The 20147-nt window shown below is 37.9% G+C and overlaps 1 protein-coding gene across 10 annotated transcripts in view; it reads right to left on the minus strand.

The window, feature by feature from the left end:
- Positions 1 to 1957: 1957 nt before the first annotated feature.
- usp34 (ubiquitin specific peptidase 34) overlaps positions 1958 to 20147 on the minus strand; it is a 292582-nt gene continuing 274392 nt past the window's right edge. For 6 of the 10 annotated variants that reach the window (XM_063055968.1, XM_063055966.1, XM_063055960.1 and 3 more), the window contains 3 exons: positions 15168 to 15314; positions 14122 to 14281; positions 1959 to 3331 (listed from right to left, as the gene is read on the minus strand). In XM_063055968.1, coding sequence (XP_062912038.1) covers positions 2697 to 3331; positions 14122 to 14281; positions 15168 to 15314 — 942 coding nt within the window. In that variant the 3' untranslated portion in view covers positions 1959 to 2696. Of the gene's footprint in view, positions 3332 to 14121; positions 14282 to 15167; positions 15315 to 20147 lie in introns of all 10 variants that reach the window. The other 4 variants (XM_063055969.1, XM_063055963.1, XM_063055961.1 and 1 more) reach the window with 1 other exon arrangement.

Consider the following 20147-nt stretch of genomic DNA (forward strand, 5'->3'; position numbering starts at 1 on the left):
ACTGTATCTTGTGCTTCAAACACTTTAATCATCTCCAAAACTTACAAACAGACTTAAAGTGAACATGCTGGATATGCTGAACAAGCCAGGTAGCAACTACAGAGGGAAGTAATATCAGAAGTGAAAAAAATAATTAGATAGCAATGTTCAGCTACTCATCGACTGGAAACCCAGGCAAGGGATCACAAGGCAATACCATGCCTCAAATCCTCTCAGACCCATAGCACAGAAATAACTGTCATTACATGCACCATAAAAGTAGATGCGACTTTCAGAAATTGAAAGAGAAATTGCCCTAATCGTTTCTTATTTATAGAGGCAGTTATCACCAATTCAATGCATTTTAGTGTCTATTCAAATTCAGAGGTGCCTAGTACATTCTTCTTAACCAGGTAGCCCTTACTCCTGACAGCAGTAGATGAATAGATGTAGAGCACATGCAAGAGGAGGAAGCAGTGACATCTAGGTAAGCAACAAGAAACTTGATTTCAAATGTGGAGAAGCCCGTAAACATATTATCATTTCACCTCAGTAGCACAGTACACAGCACACCTTCAACATTTTAACCATATTTCTACATTCATGCATTCCACACATATGCTAACTATTTATCAGAGTGCATTTTGAGATTGTATTCAGCATTAGTCCAGAGTGGCTGAAGCATGACTGGTGCAAAACTGCTGACTTGCATTCAAGGAGATTGCTCTTGACCTTGCAGGAGTAGCTCAGTCAGTCTTTAACCAAAAACTATTTCACAGCATGTTCTTGAGTAGCAGGATATGGAATGGATGGGAGTATAAATATCATTCTGAGTAAATACAAATTATCTGCACTGTATATTAAAACTGCCTCATGTTAAGAGGTGAGAATATTAAAGCTTGCAGGAAATGAACATAATGAAAAGATACAACAGCATCTACTGAATATTTTTAAATAAAAAGCTACAAACCTTTACAGTTGCAATATCAGCTCAGAATATTATTACTTTCCTGTCTCTTGCTTCCATTTCAGACCACTTTCCTATATAGAAAGCATCCTTTTGTTAACAGGACCCATCAAAGTTTTCACTCTGGAATTAGAACAAACAAACATGGTAGCCTGGTGGTTAGCGCAATGCTTTACAGTGTAGGCAGCCCATGTTTAATTCCTGTTGCCTGTAAATTCGTACGCTCTCCCTGTGACCACGTAGGGTTCCTTCGGGTGCTCTGGTTTCCTCCCACAGTCCAAAGATGTATTGGTTGGTAGGTTCATTGGTCATTGTAAATTGTCATGTGATGAGGGTTAGGATTAAATCAGGCTACTGCTGAGTAGCACAACTCGAAGGGCTGGAAAGGCCTATTCTGCACTCGAGTTCAATAAATAAAGAAAAATAAAGAGACTTTTATTGTGTATTCCATATAAATCCCTTTGCCAAACTACAATTCTGAAATATCACACGTTGTTCAATGCTCTTTTTATTTTGTTATCCATTCATGTATATTTCCACATTAATTTTATTGACTGGACTATCTCTAATTAACAATTATGGCAATACAACTCCCCATTAGCACAATATTAAAAAAAATTAATAATAAAAACTCAGGATATTGATAGAACTCACCTTTTCATTGTGCATCATACATCTATATGTTCAATACAGCAAATAATCCTCAACATTAAAGATGTTTAGACCATGCGCACTTGAAGTACCTAGTTCAAGATGAATTGAAATGCAGCTGCTGGTATGACTTACAATGGTATCAGAGTAATCGAAAGGAAATTCTAATAAATGCTTATGGGTTTTGATACAGCAGTGATTTTTATAAATAGTTATGAATAAATACCTCAATAGTTAGAAATGAATTAAATCCACTTTGTTTGAAAACACTACTGTGAAATTACTGATTTTCCATTCATTACAATCAACAAAATGAGAATGAACCAGTGTAATTTTCATTTTAATTTTGTAATAGTTCAAATATTAATCCATTATTGTCTTCATTTTATTCATAACATTTGGCAATTTGTGTGCATCAAAAAAACATGGAGAACAATATAAAGTTCCAATTTTTATTTTGTGTGCTTTATTTCCACCATGGGAAACCTGTCAGATAAAGCACGTTATTTATGCCAGTTCATGTCTACAGAGGATTCTTAACAGAATCAAATTAATCGTGGTTGGTTTAGTATACAAGTAAACAACTTAATTTGGATAATAGAACCACGGAGATTTGAGGCAACTTGGCCTCCTTAATAGAGTACAAAAACCGGCAACAAAAGACACAATATTATACACAGTAAAAATGCAATATTTTAAATTACATCATACAATGTGAGAAGAACAAAAATCTCCGTAACCCTTCACACCTAGATACACCCCAAATCTGGATGAAAAGCCACAACAAATTACTTATATGTAAAAGCTGACCATTAATATGATTTCCCTTGAGAAATATGCTGTAAATGCCTTTGCATTAAGTTATCTAGAAATTTGTGTTTAGTTTTCCACTTATCACATCTTCAAGCGCATAACCGCAACACACTGGATTTCTCTCATGGCTGAGATGCTTCTTCATACAAATAGCTAACAGGCATTCAAGCAAGAAAAATGTCACTTGACAGTGAAGCACAAAGCATCATATTCAACAGGCAGAACAGAATTAAACTAAACTCAAACTGTATTTAAAAGGACAAAACTAGTCATGCTAGTAGTCTCATCAAGAAGTGGGTTGGTTCCCTCTGCTCAATATTCGTGTGACTGCACTAATAGTAGATTCAATGGTCCTGCACAAATTATCTAAAAGGTCCTGCTGTTGCATGTTAAAAAGTCCTCTGGAATGGGTACAGCTGTTGGATAAACCTGTTTCTGGGTCAAATGACGCCAGATTTTGAGCCTCACAGTTCCTAAGGTCAGTCAGATCAGATAAAACTGTAGCAGCAGGTGGTGGTGTAGAGGGAGAGTCAGAATCATCTTCATTCACACTAGTTTCCTTTTCTGAACTTAGTAGTTCCTTCACCACTTTACAATTGTCTGCTGCATCATCTCCCTGCAATTGTTCTACAGTGTCCTGGGGCCTATTGCTGATTAATGTCTCATGTGCACTCAAGGAAGAAACTTCCAATTTATCTTCTTTAATAGAAATAGGATCAGGGGTTGGTGGGTCTTGCTCGGTGCCTGGATCAATGACTGTTGAGTCTCTAGTTTCAGTGTCTGAGGTACTGCCGGGGGTTAATGCATCCCTAGGTTCTGTCCGAGTGTCGCTGGGCGTGCTATGTCCTGTGCTGTTGTCCAGCGGATGTTCTTCATCACTGCTTACACGTCTCCTTTTAACAGGAGTGGCTCCTTCATCATCTATTAAAAAAAAAGGGGAAAACATGTAAACCTCATGTATTTCATAAACAAATATTGGGAAAGAGTGATAAAATAATAATATTCCAAAAATAAAACACATTTAGTCATATAAATTTTCGACCAACAGGCTTTATGATTCAATGAAAGGAGAGCAGAGATCAAGCATATATGTGGTACCTGGAAGGTGAGAGAGACCAAATAAAGAAGTGGGTTGACAGTGTGAAGTCATGGCATGATCTATTGCTGTTTTAACACACACTGATAGAAATGGTGGAAGAATGAAATCAGAGATTAAAACAAAGAATCACTAGAAACATTTAGCAGGCCTGGCAATATCGATGAAATAGGACACAAAAAAAAACAAAAAGTCAGCCTAAAAACAGTTTAAATAAGTAGAAACGAGGAGATTATATGAAGTTACCAAAGGTAAATTCTCAGTGTTGGCAATATTAAATTAAATGATGGTTCTCTGAAATTCTTGAGGTCAATGTGGAAAATCATGCTGTACCCTGTCAGAAGTTGGATGCTTTTCTTCAAACTTAAATTGGGCTTCACTGAAACAGTTTGGAGGCCAAGGACGCATTAATTAAAATAAAAATTGAGTGGAGTATTAAACTAAGAGGGAACCAAAATGTCAGGGTCATTCACAACAAGGAGAGCACATCATGAGCAGCAAACTGGTAGACATGGCTGGAAATGAAGGAACGAACCAAGGCGTCACAAAGGAAATGATCTTTTTGGAATGTCCAAAAGGACAGGGAAGATATATCTGGTGCTACAAACTCAACAAAAAATATCAACAATTATAATAAGCATTGTGTTAAATGTAGAATTGGAAGAGATAGAAGATGAGGAAAAAGAAATGCAGTCTTGATTCTAACAGGAGAGAAGCAAGCAAAAGTGGGAAAAACGGAACAAATATGGTCAAGGGCTCCACAGGGGACTGTCTTGTCTCCCTTTCTCTTCACCATTTACACCTCGGACTTCAATTGCTGCACGGAGTTGTGTCATCTTCATAAGTTTTCTGATGACTCTGCCATAGTTGGATGCATCAGCAAGGGAGATGAGGCTGAGTACAGGGCTACGGTAGGAAACTTTTGTCACATGGTGTGAGCAGAATTATCTGCAGCTCAATGTGAAAAAGACTAAGGAGCTGGTGGTAGACCTGAGGAGAGCTAAGGTACAGGTGACCCCGTTTCCATCCAGGCGGTCAGTGTGAACATGGTGGAGGATTATAAACACCTGGGGATATGAATTGACAATAAACTGGACTGGTGGTCAAAGAACACTGAGGCTGTCTACAAGAAGGGTCAGAGCCGTCGCTACTTCCTGAGGAGACTGAGGTCCTTTAACATCTGCTGGACGATGCTGAGGATGTTCTACGAGTCTTTGGTGGCCACTGCCTGTTGTGTGCTGGGGCAGCAGACTGAGGGTAGCAGACACCAACAGAATCAACAAACGCATTCGTAAGGCCAGTGATGTTATGGGGATGGAACTGGACTCTCTGACGGTGGTGTCTGAAAAGAGGATGCTGTCCAAGTTGCGTGCCATCTTGGACAATGTCTCCCATCCACTACATAATGTACTGGTTGGGCACAGGAGTACATTCAGCCAGAGACTCATTCCACCAAGATGCAACACAGAGCGTCATAGGAAGTCATTCCTGCCTGTGGCCATCAAACTTTACAACTCCTCCCTTGGAGGGTCAGACACCCTGAGCCAATGGGCTGGTCCTGGACTTATTTCCTGGCATAATTTACATATTACTATCTAACTGTTTATGGTTTTATTACTATTTAATTATTTATGGTGCAACTGTAACGAAAAACAATTTCCCCTGGGATCAATGAAGTATGACTATGCCTACTATTTATTCATGTGGAGTCCATTTGTACTTGGTTGAAAAAGGTATACATATTAAAAGTAATATAATGGAAGCCCATACACATCAACAAAGGAAGAGAAACTCTGATAATTAAGTAGCATCTTTAGAGTTATTAATGCAGCAAAAAAAAAAGAAATGGGGGGGGGTCACCAAAGCAGAAATGAAACAAAATATTCCACATATCCCAAAGAGGCAGGATTACCGAGGACTTATTTGGAAGAACTCAATAAAATGAGAATTTATTCAATGCTGGAACAAGTTGAGACAAGCTTAAGAGAGAAGTGGTGGTCAATGGCCCTCCACTCGAGGAAGAAGCAAAGGATCTCAAGTTGCCCTGGTGGAGTGAATGGAAGAGTAGAAGAACTAGATGGCCATGGTAAAACAGTAGAGAACAGGAAAGTGGAAACTTCAAAGAAAAAGTGGTACCAAGATGTAGATGGGGTAGTCTGAACAGGTAGAAAAAAAATCTAGATTCAGGGGACGACAAAATACCTATCATAGGACAAAAACAAGCTGTAAGGTTATAAATTTGAAGGTTTACTTGTTTCTGATGAAATGTCATTCATCTGAAATTTTAACTGTTTATTTTAGTACAGGGCCTTCTTAACCTGCTGAGATTTTTCCAGCATTGTCTATATAAGGAGGGAGGTATTTAGAAGGAATATCTCCAGATAAGATGGAGTGAGAAATTCTACATCACAACTGCAGTGTAAAATGCTCAAGCAGCACCTGTTTTACTACTAAGGCCCTTCTTCCAGAACACTGAAGATAGAACTGGCATTACCTCTTGCTCTGATCCTAAACTAGAACATTCCACCAACCCTTGCACACATTATATCTCTGAATCTTTTTCTTTCTTTGATTCTCTATTTGTATTTTAGAACACAGGCCAGTAACTAATATCCACGGCAAGTCCTCTGCCCCCCAAGCCGACTTCAATTAGAACTTTTTCCATGAATCTACCTAACCGACCCTATTCCATTCTCTTTGGCAGTAGGCCCCAGATATAGCCCATTCTATTTCCAGCACCTACTCCTTCTCTTACCATTTCTAGAGTTATGACACGATTCTCCTTGTTCTCACTTTCCAAGCCCACTAGCCTTCACATTTTGCAAATTATAAAGATTTATGAAGATTAGCTTATTTGTCACATGTACATAAAAAAAACAAAAAATAGAGTGAAATGTGTTGCTTGCATCAATGACCAACAGAGTCTGAGGATGTGCTGGGGGCTAGACCACAAGGTGTTGCCATGTATTGAGCACCAACACAGCATGACCACAAGTTACTAACTCAACGTTTTTGGAATGTGGGAGAAAACCAGTGCACCCAGATGGAACCCATGCAGTCACAGAGAAAATGTATCACCTTCTTACAGATAGAGGTGGGAATTGAACCTCGATCACTGGCACTGTAGCCACTATGCTACATGCTGTCCTCTTCACAATTTCAGGCAATCCAATATAATGTCACCAACAAGCACATTTTCTCTTCTCTTTCCTTATCAGTATTGCAAGGGGACATTTCCCTCTAAAGCACCATGGTTTATTCCCTCATTTCTAACAAAATCACTGTCCTTCCTGTGGCACCTCACTACGCAACAACAGAATATGTTACATCAGCCCATATAGCCACTTCCTTTTCACTGCTCAGGGTCCGAACAATTTTAAATGAAGCAGTGATCTATTGTTTTCAATGTAGTTCTCTGCAACTGCTGCTTATGAGGAAGACCAAACCTAAACTGAGTGATATTTTGCAGAACACCTCTGTTCAGTACATGTGACCTTGAGCTTCCAGAAGTCTGTCTTTTTAATTCTTCCCTGACCTCCAATACTATTTCAATGAAGTATAATGTAAGCTTAAGGCAAAATATCTCATCTTTTGCCTCAGCACACCGTAGTCTTTATAAATCAATATCGTGCTCAATGATTTCAGATAGGCAGCATTTTATTTCTGATTTTCAACATTCTCAGTACTTGACTGTTTCTAACAGTGATTATGTTTCCATTGCATCTTTTCCAGTATGACCTTCTATATACTTATTTAAACTAATCTTTATCACCTTGCACCATTACTCTTTGACCTGAAGTAATGAGAACAATCATTTAAAATAAGGTTACAAAATGACACAACTACTGTGATTTGTGTATTATTTTACGTTTTGATGCCAAGGCAAGAGTCTATATTTATTTCTAGAATGATTATTCCAACAGTTCCAAAACCTCTAAACATATAAAAAATCTTAATGGCACAACATAATGCTATTTTAACATAGACTGATAGAAGTGGTGAAAGATTGAAACAAAGAAATGCTAGAAACACTTAGCAGGCCTGGCAATATCTATGGAAGAGAAATAGAGTTAAAGTTGCAGATCAAAGGTAATTGGTCTGAACTAGGAAAGAGGGAACACAGGTCAGTTTTAATTTGCAGAGAAGATCAGGAAAAGTATAGTGAAAATCACTAATGAGGTAAACCCATGGTTACAAATAATTTTAATTCCCTTTCCCATTCCCACACAGACCTATCTGTCCTTGGCATCCTCACCCCACTAGGGTGGGGCCCAACATAAACTAAAGGAACAGCACCTCTTATTCACCTGAATAATGCAATGAACTTGAATGCTCCAATTTATGGTAACCTCCTCCCAACTCATTCCCTTTCTTTCTTCTGATCTACCAAGGCTGTCCCATACATAGCGTTTCCTCAACACAACTTCCCCACCTACTTTTGCCCATCACCCACATGCTCCTCCTAGAGTCCCCAGTCCACCTTGCCCATTGTCCCCATCTACCCACCATAATCCTTTATTCCACTCTTCACTCTATTTGATTCCACTCTTCACTTTCCATTCTTCTCAGATTCCATAACTTATTGCCTTTATCATCTCTACTTATCATCTCATCTCTATCTTTCCCTTTCCCACCTGACTCCATCTACCAATCAACCCCTCACCACATGGATCCACCATATCACTTAACAGCTCTTGCTCCAACCCTTCTTCTCTCCTCTTCATATTCTCTATCTTCCCCTCTACTCCAATCCAGATGAAGGATCTTGACTTGAAACATCAACTGTGCATTTCCCTCAACAGGTGCTATCTGACCTGGTGAGCTCCCCCAGCAGGTTTTTGCTCCATGACCTTAACAGTTAACTCCACGTTTCATTTCACATATGATGCCTAACCTGCTGAGTGTTTCTGGCATGTTTTGTTTTGATTCAAGTTATTAATTTAGCTTTTACTAATGCAGCGCATTTGCTAATTATTAAAATATTGTCACTTCCTTCTCATTAAGTAGATACAGTGCCTATAAAAAGTATTCACCCCCCACCCCTTGGAAGATTTCAATTTTATTGTTTTATAACACTGAATCACAGTGGATTTAATTTGGCTTTTTTGACACTGTTCAACAGAAAAAGACTCTTCCTTGTCAGAGTGAAAACAGATCTCTATAAAAGTGATATATATGAATTACAAATTACAATTATTAAACACAAAATAATTGATTGCATAATTACTCACCCCCTTCAAGTCAGTAGTTAATAGATGCAACTTTGGCAGCAATTATAGCCTTGAGTTTGTCTGGATAGTTCTCTCCCAGCCTTGTGCATCTGGACACTGCAACTTTTACCCATTCTTCTTTAAAAAACTGCTCAAGCTCTGTCAGACTGCACAAGGATTGTGAGTGAACAACCCTTTTCAAGTCCACCCACAAATTCTCTATTGGATTGAGGTCTGGACTCTAATTTGGCCACTCCAGAACATTAACTTTGTTGTTTTTCAGCCATTCCTGTGGGCTTTATGCTTAGAGTCATTGTCTTGCTACAAAACAAATCTCCCAAGTCACTGTTCTCTTGCAGACTGCATCAAGTTTTCCTCCAGGATTTCCCTGTACTTTGCTGCATTCATTTTACCCTCTACCTTCACAAACCTTCCAGACCTGCTGCAGTGAAGTATCCCCACAGCGTGATGCAGTTACCACCATGCTTCACGGTAGGGACGGTGTGTTTTTGATGTGCGGTGCTTGGCTTATACCAAACATAGCGTTCAACCTAATGGCCAAGAAGCTCAATTTTGGTTTTATCAGACCATAGAACCTTCTTCCAACGGACTTGAGAGTCTCTCACATGCCTTCTGGCAAACTGTAGCTGAGACTTCATATGAGTCTTTTTTTCCAACAGTGGTTTTCTCTTTGCCACTCTCCAAAAAGCTCAATTGGTGAAGAACCCGAGCAACAGTTGTTGTATGCGCAGTGTATCCCATCTCAGCCACTGAAGCTTGTAACTCCTCCAGAGTTGTCATAGGTCTCTTGGTGGCCTCCCTCAATAGCCCCCTACTTGCAAGGTCACTCAGTAGTTGTAGACCGCCTGCTTTAGGCAGATTTATAGCTGTGCCATATTCCTTCCATTTCTTGATGACTGACTTAACTGTACTCCGAAGGTTATTCAGTGGCTTGGAAATTTTCTTGTATTTATCTCCTGACTTGTGCTTTTCAATAACCTTTTCAAGGAGTTGCTTGGAGTGTTCTTTTATCTTCATGGTGTAGTTTTTGCCAGGATACTGACTTACCAGCAGTTGGACCTTCCAGATACAGGTATATCTTTACTACAACCAATTGAAACACCTTGACTGTACATGGTAATTTCTATTCAACTAATTATGTGACTTCTGAAACCAACTGGCTGCACCAATGATGCTTTGGTGTGTCACATTAAGGGGGGCTGGGGTGGGGTGAATACTTATGCAATCAATTATTTTGTGTTTTATATTTGTAACTAATTTAGATTACTTTGTAGAGATCTGTTTTCACTTTGACATGAAAGAGTCTTTTTCTGTTGATCAGTGTCAAAAAAGCCAAATTAAATCCACTGTGATTCAATACTGTAAAACAATAAAACATGAAATCTTCTGGGGGGGGTGAGGTGAATACTTTTTGCAGGTAGTGGATCTATAGTGCAATCCACAGGGGAAAAAAGTCCCTCACCTTCTGTTGCTAATTTCGAAGTACAAAAAAGGCTATTTTTCTTTGCAGTTATACAAGTCTCCAAATTTATTTTTATAATAACATTCTATTTGAAAACTTGTTTGTTATTTGATACTCTTAGAAAATTTTACTATAAAAATTAGAACAAGTTTACTATTTTAATTTTGGTTCGCATATCAAATATGCCCATGCACTCATTACTTTTACTGAAATACAGTTATTCCATTATTTTTGAGTACTTTAAATGGAACTGATTTCACTCTCAGCTATAATTTTAATAAAGGAATGATGGATTGTTTTGATTTAATGGACAGTTGCAAGAAAAAGTTTTTAAACCTGGTTTTCAACATTAATTACTCATAAAATGTGGTCTATCTTTATCAGTCACAATAACAGACAAACACAATCTGTTTCTCACTAATAACACAAACAATTGAACTTAATCTCATTAATACTGTTTAAATTGTTTAACATTTAAACAATCACAGCTTAGGTTCAAAGAAGTATGTGAACCTCTGGGGTATTGCCTACTACAAAAGCTATTTGGAGTCAGTTGTTCCAATAAATGAGATGAGATCCGAGGTGTAGGTTGTAGAGGTGCCCTGCCCAATTAAAAGACAGACAAAGTCAGGCTACTGACCGAGCTTGCTCTTCTCAAGAAAGATCTGTTTATGTGCACTGTGCCTCGATCAAAGCAACTTTCAGAGGACTTTAGAAGAAGAATTGTAGAAAGGCATGAAGCTGCAAAAGGCTACAATAGCATTTCTAAAGACCTGAGTGTTCATCAGTCCACAGGAAGAGAAAATGTCTACAAAAGACTGATAAAGACAAATGTAGGTCCCCTGCAAACAGAAACAGGTGAATTGATTATGGGGAGCAAGGACATGGCAGACCAATTGAATAATTACTTTGGTTCTGTCTTCACTAAGGAGGACATAAATAATCTTCCAGAAATAGTAAGGGACAGAGGGTCCAGTGAGATGGAGGAACTGAGCGAAATACATGTTAGTAGGGAAGTGGTGTTAGGTAAATTGAAGGGATTGAAGGCAGATAAATCCCCAGGGCCAGATGGTCTGCATCCCAGAGTGCTTAAGGAAGTGGCCCAAGAAATAGTGGATGCATTAGTGATAATTTTTCAAAACTCGTTAGATTCTGGACTAGTTCCTGAGGATTGGAGGGTGGCTAATGTAACCCCACTTTTTAAAAAAGGAGGGAGAGAGAGACCGGGGAACTGGGCTTGTACTCGTTGGAATTTAGAAGATTGAGGGGGGATCTGATTGAAACGTATAAGATCCTAAAGGGATTGGACAGGCTAGATGCAGGAAGATTGTTCCCGATGTTGGGGAGGTCTAGAACGAGGGGTCACAGTTTGAGGATAGAGGGGAAGCCTTTTAGGACCGAGGTTAGGAAAAACTTCTTCACACAGAGAGTGGTGAATCTGTGGAATTCTCTGCCACAGCAAACTGTTGAGGCCAGTTCATTAGCTATGTTTAAAAGGAAGTTAGATATGGCCCTTGTGGCTACAGGGGTCAGGGGGTATGGAGGGAAGGCTGGGTTCTGAGTTGGATGATCAGCCATGATCATAATAAATGGCGGTGCAGGCTCGAAGGGCCGAATGGCCTACTCCTGCACCTATTTTCTATGTTTCTATGTTTCTATGTTTCTAAATGGAGGGAATTCAGTGCTGTTGCTACTCTCACTAGGCGTGGGCGTCCTGCAAAGATCACACCAAGAGCACAACATGCAATGCTGAAGGAGGTGAAAAAGAACCCAAAGGTAACACCAAAAGACCTGCAAAATCTCTAGAACTTGGAAAAGATTCTGATCATACGTCCATGATAAGAAAAACACTGAACAAGAATGGTGCTCATGGAAGGACACCACAGAGGAAACCACTGCTCTCCAAAAAAACTGCTGCACGTCTCAAGTTTGCAAAAGACCACCTGGTTGTTCCACACGCTTCTGGGACAAGGTTCTGTGGACAGATGAGACAAATGTTGAATTTTTTTGGCAGAAGTGCACACCACAATGTTTGGAGGGAAAAGGGCACTGCACACGAACACCAGAAACTCATCCTAACTGTGAAACATGGTGGAAGGAGCATCATCGTTTGGGTCTGCTTTGCTGCAGAGCCTGGACAGCTTGCAATCGTTGAGGAAACAATGAGTTCCAAATTGTATCAAGACATTTTACAGGAGAATGTCAGAGTAGCGGTCCGTCACCTGAAGCTTAATAGAAATTGGATGATGCAACAAGACAATGATCCAAAACAAAAGAGTAAATCAACAGCAGAAAATCTGAAGTATTTTTAAAAGAAGAAAATTAATGTTTTGGAATGGTCAAGTCTGAGTCCAGAACTTGACCCAATAGAGATGCTGTGACATTACCTCAAGAGGGTTGTTCATACAAGGTATCCCAGAAATATTGATGAACTGGAAGAGTTTTGTATGGAGAAATGGTCTAAAATTCCTCCTTGCCATTGTGCAAGTCTGAATAGTGGCTACAGGAAATGTTTGGTGGAGGATTTTGCTGCTAAGAGAGGTTCTACCAGTTATTAAATACATGGGTTCACATACTTTTTCCAGCCTGGACTGTGAAAGATTAAATAATGTGTTCAAAAAGACATGAAAAGTACAATTGTTTGTGTGTTATTAGTTTAGGCAGACTGTGTTTATCTATTATTGTGACTTAGATGAAGATCAGACCATATTTTGAGTAATTAGTGCAGAAAACCAAGTAAATGCAAACCATTCACAATTTTTTTCTTGCAACTGTACTTGGAGACAAACATGTTGTTTCGGCTAAGGTAGCTTCCTGAACGTGAAGGGATTACAACTGCTGGTTTATTTCCTAAACTAGTCCACTTTTATTCCCTTTAAAGTTATTTTGGATTCCTTTGGTGTTATGTTGAAAAGGTCTCTCAGAGAACTTCTTAAACTTGTTGGCAGCTCTCCATTTGGAACGTGTATTTGGTATTAAAGTCAATTATTCGTTTTTGAGAGGATGCATTCCAATACAGAAGTGCCCAGCAATACAGGCAGCCCCCGGGTTACGAACGTCCAACTTACGGACAACTTGTACTTATGAACGGACTGCCATAAAGCCTATTATATTAAAAATTTGAGTTAAATACAATGGTTCGTAATAACGAACACGCGCACTACTTTGTGACGCTCATGAAAACATTGCACGGCTTCAGCAGTTCGTCAGCTCGAGGAAAGAGAACGTCGTCTGCCATTTTAAATCGGATCACGTTGCCATTAACACTGTGTTGAGTGTGTAATTTTGTATTTGGCTTACGTTTTTCTCTTATTTACCCTTGTAACCATGCCTTGAAAGTGTAAATCTGATGCTGGTGATGCATCAAAGAAAAGGAAAATAATCACGATTGAAAATAAAGTGGAAATAATAAAGCGATTGGAAAGAGGTGAAATGCCATCAGTCATTGGAAAAGCATTAGGCTACAGTCGGTTAACGATCAAAACAATTTTAAAGGATAAAGTGATGGTAGTGTTTTAGGAAGAAGACTGGGACCTAAAAACTCCAGAACCGAAAAAGTTTTTGACGAAAGAGTTAGCTGAAGCTTTTGTCTCATTGAAGCAGGTATGGCAAAGTTAGAGGAGCAAGATCCTAATACAGAGAGGTTCACCAAAGTTTACCGTACAGTTACCGAGGGCCTCAGCTGCTACAAGGCCATTTATGACGAGTAAAAGAAAAGTTCCGCATAGAATGGTAAAATATATACTATATACTAAGACAAACATTTGACTAACTGACGCTAAATAAGAACCATATGTCCCTGTTCTGACTTACCTACAAATTCAACTTAAAGATAGACTTAGGAACAGATCTCGCTCGTAACCCAGGGACTGCCTGTAGTTAGCTTCTATTCCAGCCAATAAGAACAATTTCTTAGACTCACCCTTTGTCTTCCTTTCTTTTGCTTCTTGCTCCTGTAAAGCATTTTTCTGTTGCTGACATGTTCTACATTTGTTTAACAAATCCTGAAGTGTCTGGATTAGAGCTGAATCCAGTAGTTTGGGTGTGTGTACAGAAAGCAGCAAAGCAAGAGCTCGAATATCCTGTTAATAGAAAAATAAATCAAAGACTACAGTTTTTATTTTACGGCATTAAACAAGCAAAATTAGTCAAATCACTGCGAATCCCTGTTTGACTAGCTTCTCTCTCCATGTTACCCCTCTGCTGGACAGGCTTCATCTTCCACACTGTCAATATCAGCACTGTCTCTGTCTCTGCAGCTCAGTCACTCCTGTTGTGCTGGCCGTATTTGGCCCAAGCACTCCTTTTAAAATACTAATTACTAGAATGTGATGAAAGGTAAAATGCAGATTTGCCACAAGGTAGGAACTAGAAAGGGCTTAACATGTTTCAAGTAGGAGGTTCATAATTAACATGGAGGATTTTTTAAAAGTAGAGCTTGAACTAAAATTAATGCCAAATATGAAAATACTACCTAAAATTCCTGCCAACTGTTCAAGGAATTTAGTGTATAAATCTCAAATGCTTTCTCATAATCATTACTAGCAGAAAAGTCTCCATTTAAGAGGGATGATTAGGGAAAATTTAAGTAACATTTGATTCACTTTCAATCATGACCATTTTGAAACAGAAGTTTATCTAAAATCTGTTTGGAGTACATATACCTTTGTATTAGGTTTGACACTAAGCCTTTACTGCCAATCTCATTAATGGTAGTGAAGGTCAAGGGAGAGTGAGGATAAAAAAAATCCAATTTTATATTCTATGTTCAAAAGCCACACTGGTGGGCTGTTTGGGCCTAAATTGTAGACTATACTGTTAAACTCCACCCAAGTCACAGCACCTAAGGACCATGTATACAAAAGGAAGATTAAGATACATTAGGTGGCATTAATTTTCAAAACATAAGATCCTACAAAAGGATGAATAAAAGCTTTTTTAAAAAACAAAAGACCATATGTATCTTACCCCATTTAAAATTGCACCAACTTTATAGATTTCAACACGCTGTCCCAGAAGCTCTGGCTCAATGTTATGGTATTCATTTATTAGGCTTGTGATTAAATTATTGATCAAACTGGAACAGTTTGAACTGGAAAAAACCTGATTCTGAACCTGGGGAGAAAACATCAAGAGTAAAGATGATACACTGAAAAAAACAATTTGATATATTAAGATTTCAAAAGCACTTTTGAACACAAAAGGTGATTCAAACATTCATATTTCTGGCAGTCCTTCAGAATATTCTCTTGAACTATTTGAAGTTTGGTTTGTATTATTGAATAATGAAATGCAGAAAGGAACCATATGCACCTGTACCACTTCTTTTCAAGAGTTATTAATTTTGTTCAATCACTGAGCACTTTTGCCATAATTTGCCAATATGCTTCTCTTAGATAATATATCCACTTCTTTTCCAAAAATTATAAATGTATCTGCTTTCACTGCCTTTTCAGAGTGTATGCTAGATCATAACTTGCTACATACCCCCTCCACAGGAAATTATTTCTTCTGATTTACTCTTAGAAAACAATCTTGAATATCATTATTCAAACCCTCCCGCACCAAGAACAATCACCATCTTGAATCTTTCCATTAAACAGAAGTCCCTCACTCCGTTGATTTTTCTCTGTAACCCTTTCCAAGGCATCTGCAACCTTCAGTCATATCAACTTGCACTTGCCACTCTCAAAAATTTACAAACTTCCCTGGTTCTATGTGCTCTTGAATCCAGTTTTAAATTCTAACATTTACTTCACATTACCTCTCTGTATTATTCCTTTCAAGATGCATCAGCTCACAATTTCCTGTTATTTGTTTAATAACCACTTAATATTCTATAAAGAAAAATCAGGTCTTTTGCTTAAGCTTCAGTATTTTCTAGATGACTTCTGTAGACTTTTTTCTCCCTTCTTCCTCTGCAAATATTGTGGAAAATTGCCAACTGCATCTGCTGTATCAATTCCTACTGTAAGACTGCCTTTTTCATTCTATCCCTTTTGCCTGAAAACTACATTGCCAGAAAGTGTTGTTCCCCCTTCAGATTAAACTATGCTTTTCTGGTTCTCTTGAAGTATCATATCAAAATCATCCCTTCTTTCTTTATTCATTTCTATTTGAAAGTCTGCTGCTTTGCTTTCCACCTTGAAGGGATATTCATGTTGAGTCAGTAGTAAAGAAGGCAGATACAACGTTAGCATTCATATCGAGAGAACTAGAATACAAAAGCATGAATGTAATGCTGAGGCTTTATAAGTCATTGGTCAGACTGCGCTTGGGAGTATTGTGAGCAGTTTTGGGCCCCTAATCTAAGAAAGGAAGTGCTGGTATTGGAGAGGGTCTGAAGGAGGTTAATGAGATCATGGGAAAGGAGTTAATATATGAGGAGCATTTGATAGCTCTGGGCCTGTATTTGTTAGACTTTAGAAAAATGAAGGACGATCTCATTGAAACCTATTGAATATTGACAAGCCTTGACACAGTGGATGTGAAGATGATTCTTCTTAGAGTGGGGGGAGTCTAAGACCTAGTTGAATGTCCCTTTTGAACAGATATGAGGAGGTATTTCTTTAGCCAGAGGACAGTGAGTCTGTGGAATTCATTGCTACAGATTGCTGTGAAAGCCAGGTTATTGGATATCTTTCGTGGACATTGATAGCTTCTTTATTAATAAGGGCATCAAAGATTACAGGGAGAATCCAGGAGAATTCAGGTTGAGAGGGATAATAAATCAGCCATGATGGAACGGCAGAACAGACCCAATGGGCCAAATAGCCTAACTCTACCCCTATGTCTTAGGGAATAAAAGGGGTTAATAGATGCATTCCAAACCAGCTAAGTGACAAGAAGCAGAGGTGAATGGTTGTTTTCAGGTAGGAGAACAGCATACAGAGGTTAACCCCCGGGGTTAATATTTGGTTGACTGTATTTCTTTCATATACATTGAACAGGAGCACAGACATAATTCCCAAATCTACAAGGGTACAAGAAGTGCAGTGAATTGATGGGAAGGTAATAAAATACAGTGGATTTCAGTCACTGGTTATTCCGGGCAATTCAATATTAGGGACAGCTCTTAAAAAAACAAAACTGGTTGAGAAAATAGCTAGGATTCCCTTAGTTTACTTGGACACTATGTTGAAAAAGCTGTGATCTTCATCACTGATAATTGGTGAGAAATAAGCAATAAGACAATTCCGACCTGCTCTGCTCACTGTGCTTTCAAGCACTCAGATTGGAGATGCCTGAAACAGCCAGAAGTGAAAATGAAACGATTTGAAGTATTGACAATCATTTTGAATGTTACAATAAAAATGAAGATTTGGAGGATGCAATTTTTGAAAGCATTGTCTGAAGGCAGTCCATTATTTGCACTAGGTATCTGCACTGATTTTGTTCATTTACAATCACTCAAAAGAATGAGCCAGAGTACACTGGATGAATTCCTCTGTCGATAACTATTAGGTACTAATGTACAGTTTTATAGTACTGCAGTATTATTGGTACTGTTCTAATTTGTTCTGTATTTCTTTTAAATACATAATTTGTTACAGTTAAATGTACTATGATTTTTTTTAATACCTTTTTAACTATTTCCATGAAACTTCACAGTCATTGGGGCAGCCGCTTAATCGGGCCAAAATGTACTGGTCATGATGTGCCCCAATTAAACAGAATCTACTACACTTCAAGAGGATACAAACATACTGCTAGAATTGCAGACATGTAGCAATGAAATTTAAAGCAGAAAATTACATTTTATTTGGAAAAATGAGGAGATAATAGAACAAAAGTCTAAAAGGTATACAGGAACAGAAAGATTAGAAGATATCTGCATAAATCTGACAGTTATTGATAAAGCAGCTTAAAATGCATATGAGATTCTGAGCTTTATAATTTCAGGTACAGACTACAAGAGGATGGAAGATCATGATGAATTTTGACTAAATATTGTTTTACCCATAACTGGAGTACCTTATCCAGTTCTGGGCACTTTACTTTAGAAAAAGATGAGAAGACTGGTTCCGGTGATGAGTAACTTTCGTTATGTGGTTAGATTGAAAAATCTGGGGTTGTTCTCCCTGCAATAGAGGAGGTTAACTGGGGATGTGATGAAGTATTTAAAATAATGGAGTGTGTAGACAAACGTACATGGCGAGATTCTTGACCTTTTCCCATTGGAAAGGTCAAGAATCAGAGGATACGGAATAAAGGTGATTTTCAAAAAAGTGATGAGGATATTTATTTTAAATGCATCATGTAGTTAGGATTTGGATTGCTCTACCAGAAAAGATGAGAAAGCCCATTCAATCCTGAAATTAATCATGAGTTTTGACTATGGGTGTTAGAGCCATGTTAATTATCTTTACATTCTGCTGATTCTGCCTCATCAGTTAAGTGTTTCCAACATTCTCCTCTTTTTCATAAAAATTCTATCCTGGTGTTCCAGAGGAAACTAGATAATTACTTGGATGAAAATTATTTGAAAAGCTGCACAGCAAGACAAGGTAGTTGCTCTAGTACAGGGCGCATGGCATGGGTTTCTCGGCACTGCAATCTTCTTGTGATTCCTTGAAAGGTTGTATTTGCAAAGGCAGCATTGTTTTTGTAGAAGATAATTACTTTTGCCTTTTTAACCTGAGATTATATTCTTTGAAAAGTGCATTTCACTGTAACTATTTGTCCACTCCACGGACAGTTACATTTTATTTCACAAGAACTGTACACTTTAATGTTACGTGAGTCTTGTGAGAGGTATCAGCAAGGGATATGCTTAAGAAATAGAATCAGATGCTATAATTCTTGACTTGCATTAGACATCAGGAAGTAGAAACTTTGAAAATTAAAAGACAAAAGAAGTGACTGAAGTAAAAACAAACAAAAATTTGGAACATGACAAACCAGGAATAACAATCGCAATGAAACTATAACAAAATCAGCTAACAGAAATAAAGTCAATAATTAAAAGGTAAAGGTGAATTATAATAACATAGAGCAAGGGTTTATTAAAAGTATATATTAATCTTCAAAACCAGCAAAATAATAAATTGCAATCAATAAATTTTATGCAATTACTTCAACTTATGTAAATTTTTTTTTAAACTGTGCCCATGGTCTGCTCTTTATCAAATTATGGTATTGTTTTGCACTGCTGTAACTATATGTTATAATTATGTGGTTTTGTGTTAGTCTTTGGTTTGTCCTTTTTTCTGTGATATCACTCTGGAGGAACATTGTATCATTTCTTAATGCATGCATTTCTAAATGACAATAAACGAGGACTGAGTGTCCTCATAATCTAATCTAAAAAAATTTATATATAACTCGCTAGAAAATTGTTGCTGATTTGCATCAATTGAAACTAAAGTTTATCTGGATTTTTTCTTTCCAGAATGGCTGGACTAAACTTTGCAAAACATTAAGCTGACCAAATGTCTTACAATTTTCACTATTTTTTCTCTCCTTGCTCATTTTACACATTTTTTCTCTTTAAGAATACTGACCATTCTGCCAGCTTTTAGCTTTACAAATTGCACAGTACTCTACTAATTTGGGGTGTTCTTCATTTATCACCCTTGATCTGCTTTTTTTGCTTTTTTTTAAATATAATTTTTATTCAGTTTTCAAAGTGAATACATGAAAAGATAATGTCTACCCTTCCCCCCCCCGATATATACGCCCACCTAAAAAAGAAAGAAAGAAAGAAGAAAAAGAAAGAAAACTGCCTGGATATTGGAAGGTTTCCACATGCTCCATGGGATTCAAAATAAATTTAGTTTATTTATTTATTACTTTCCCCAAGGGACCAAGGTCTTTATCATCGGAGCAACTAAATATGCCATCCTATCTTTTGTAAATAAGGGCGCCAAATATTCAAAAATGTTTCATATTTATCTCTTAAATTATAAGTAATTTTTTCGAGTGGAATAGAACTAGCCATTTCATTGT

This window comes from Mobula hypostoma, chromosome 8 (genome assembly GCF_963921235.1).
Source record: "Mobula hypostoma chromosome 8, sMobHyp1.1, whole genome shotgun sequence".
Classification (NCBI taxonomy): Eukaryota; Metazoa; Chordata; class Chondrichthyes; order Myliobatiformes; family Myliobatidae; genus Mobula; species Mobula hypostoma.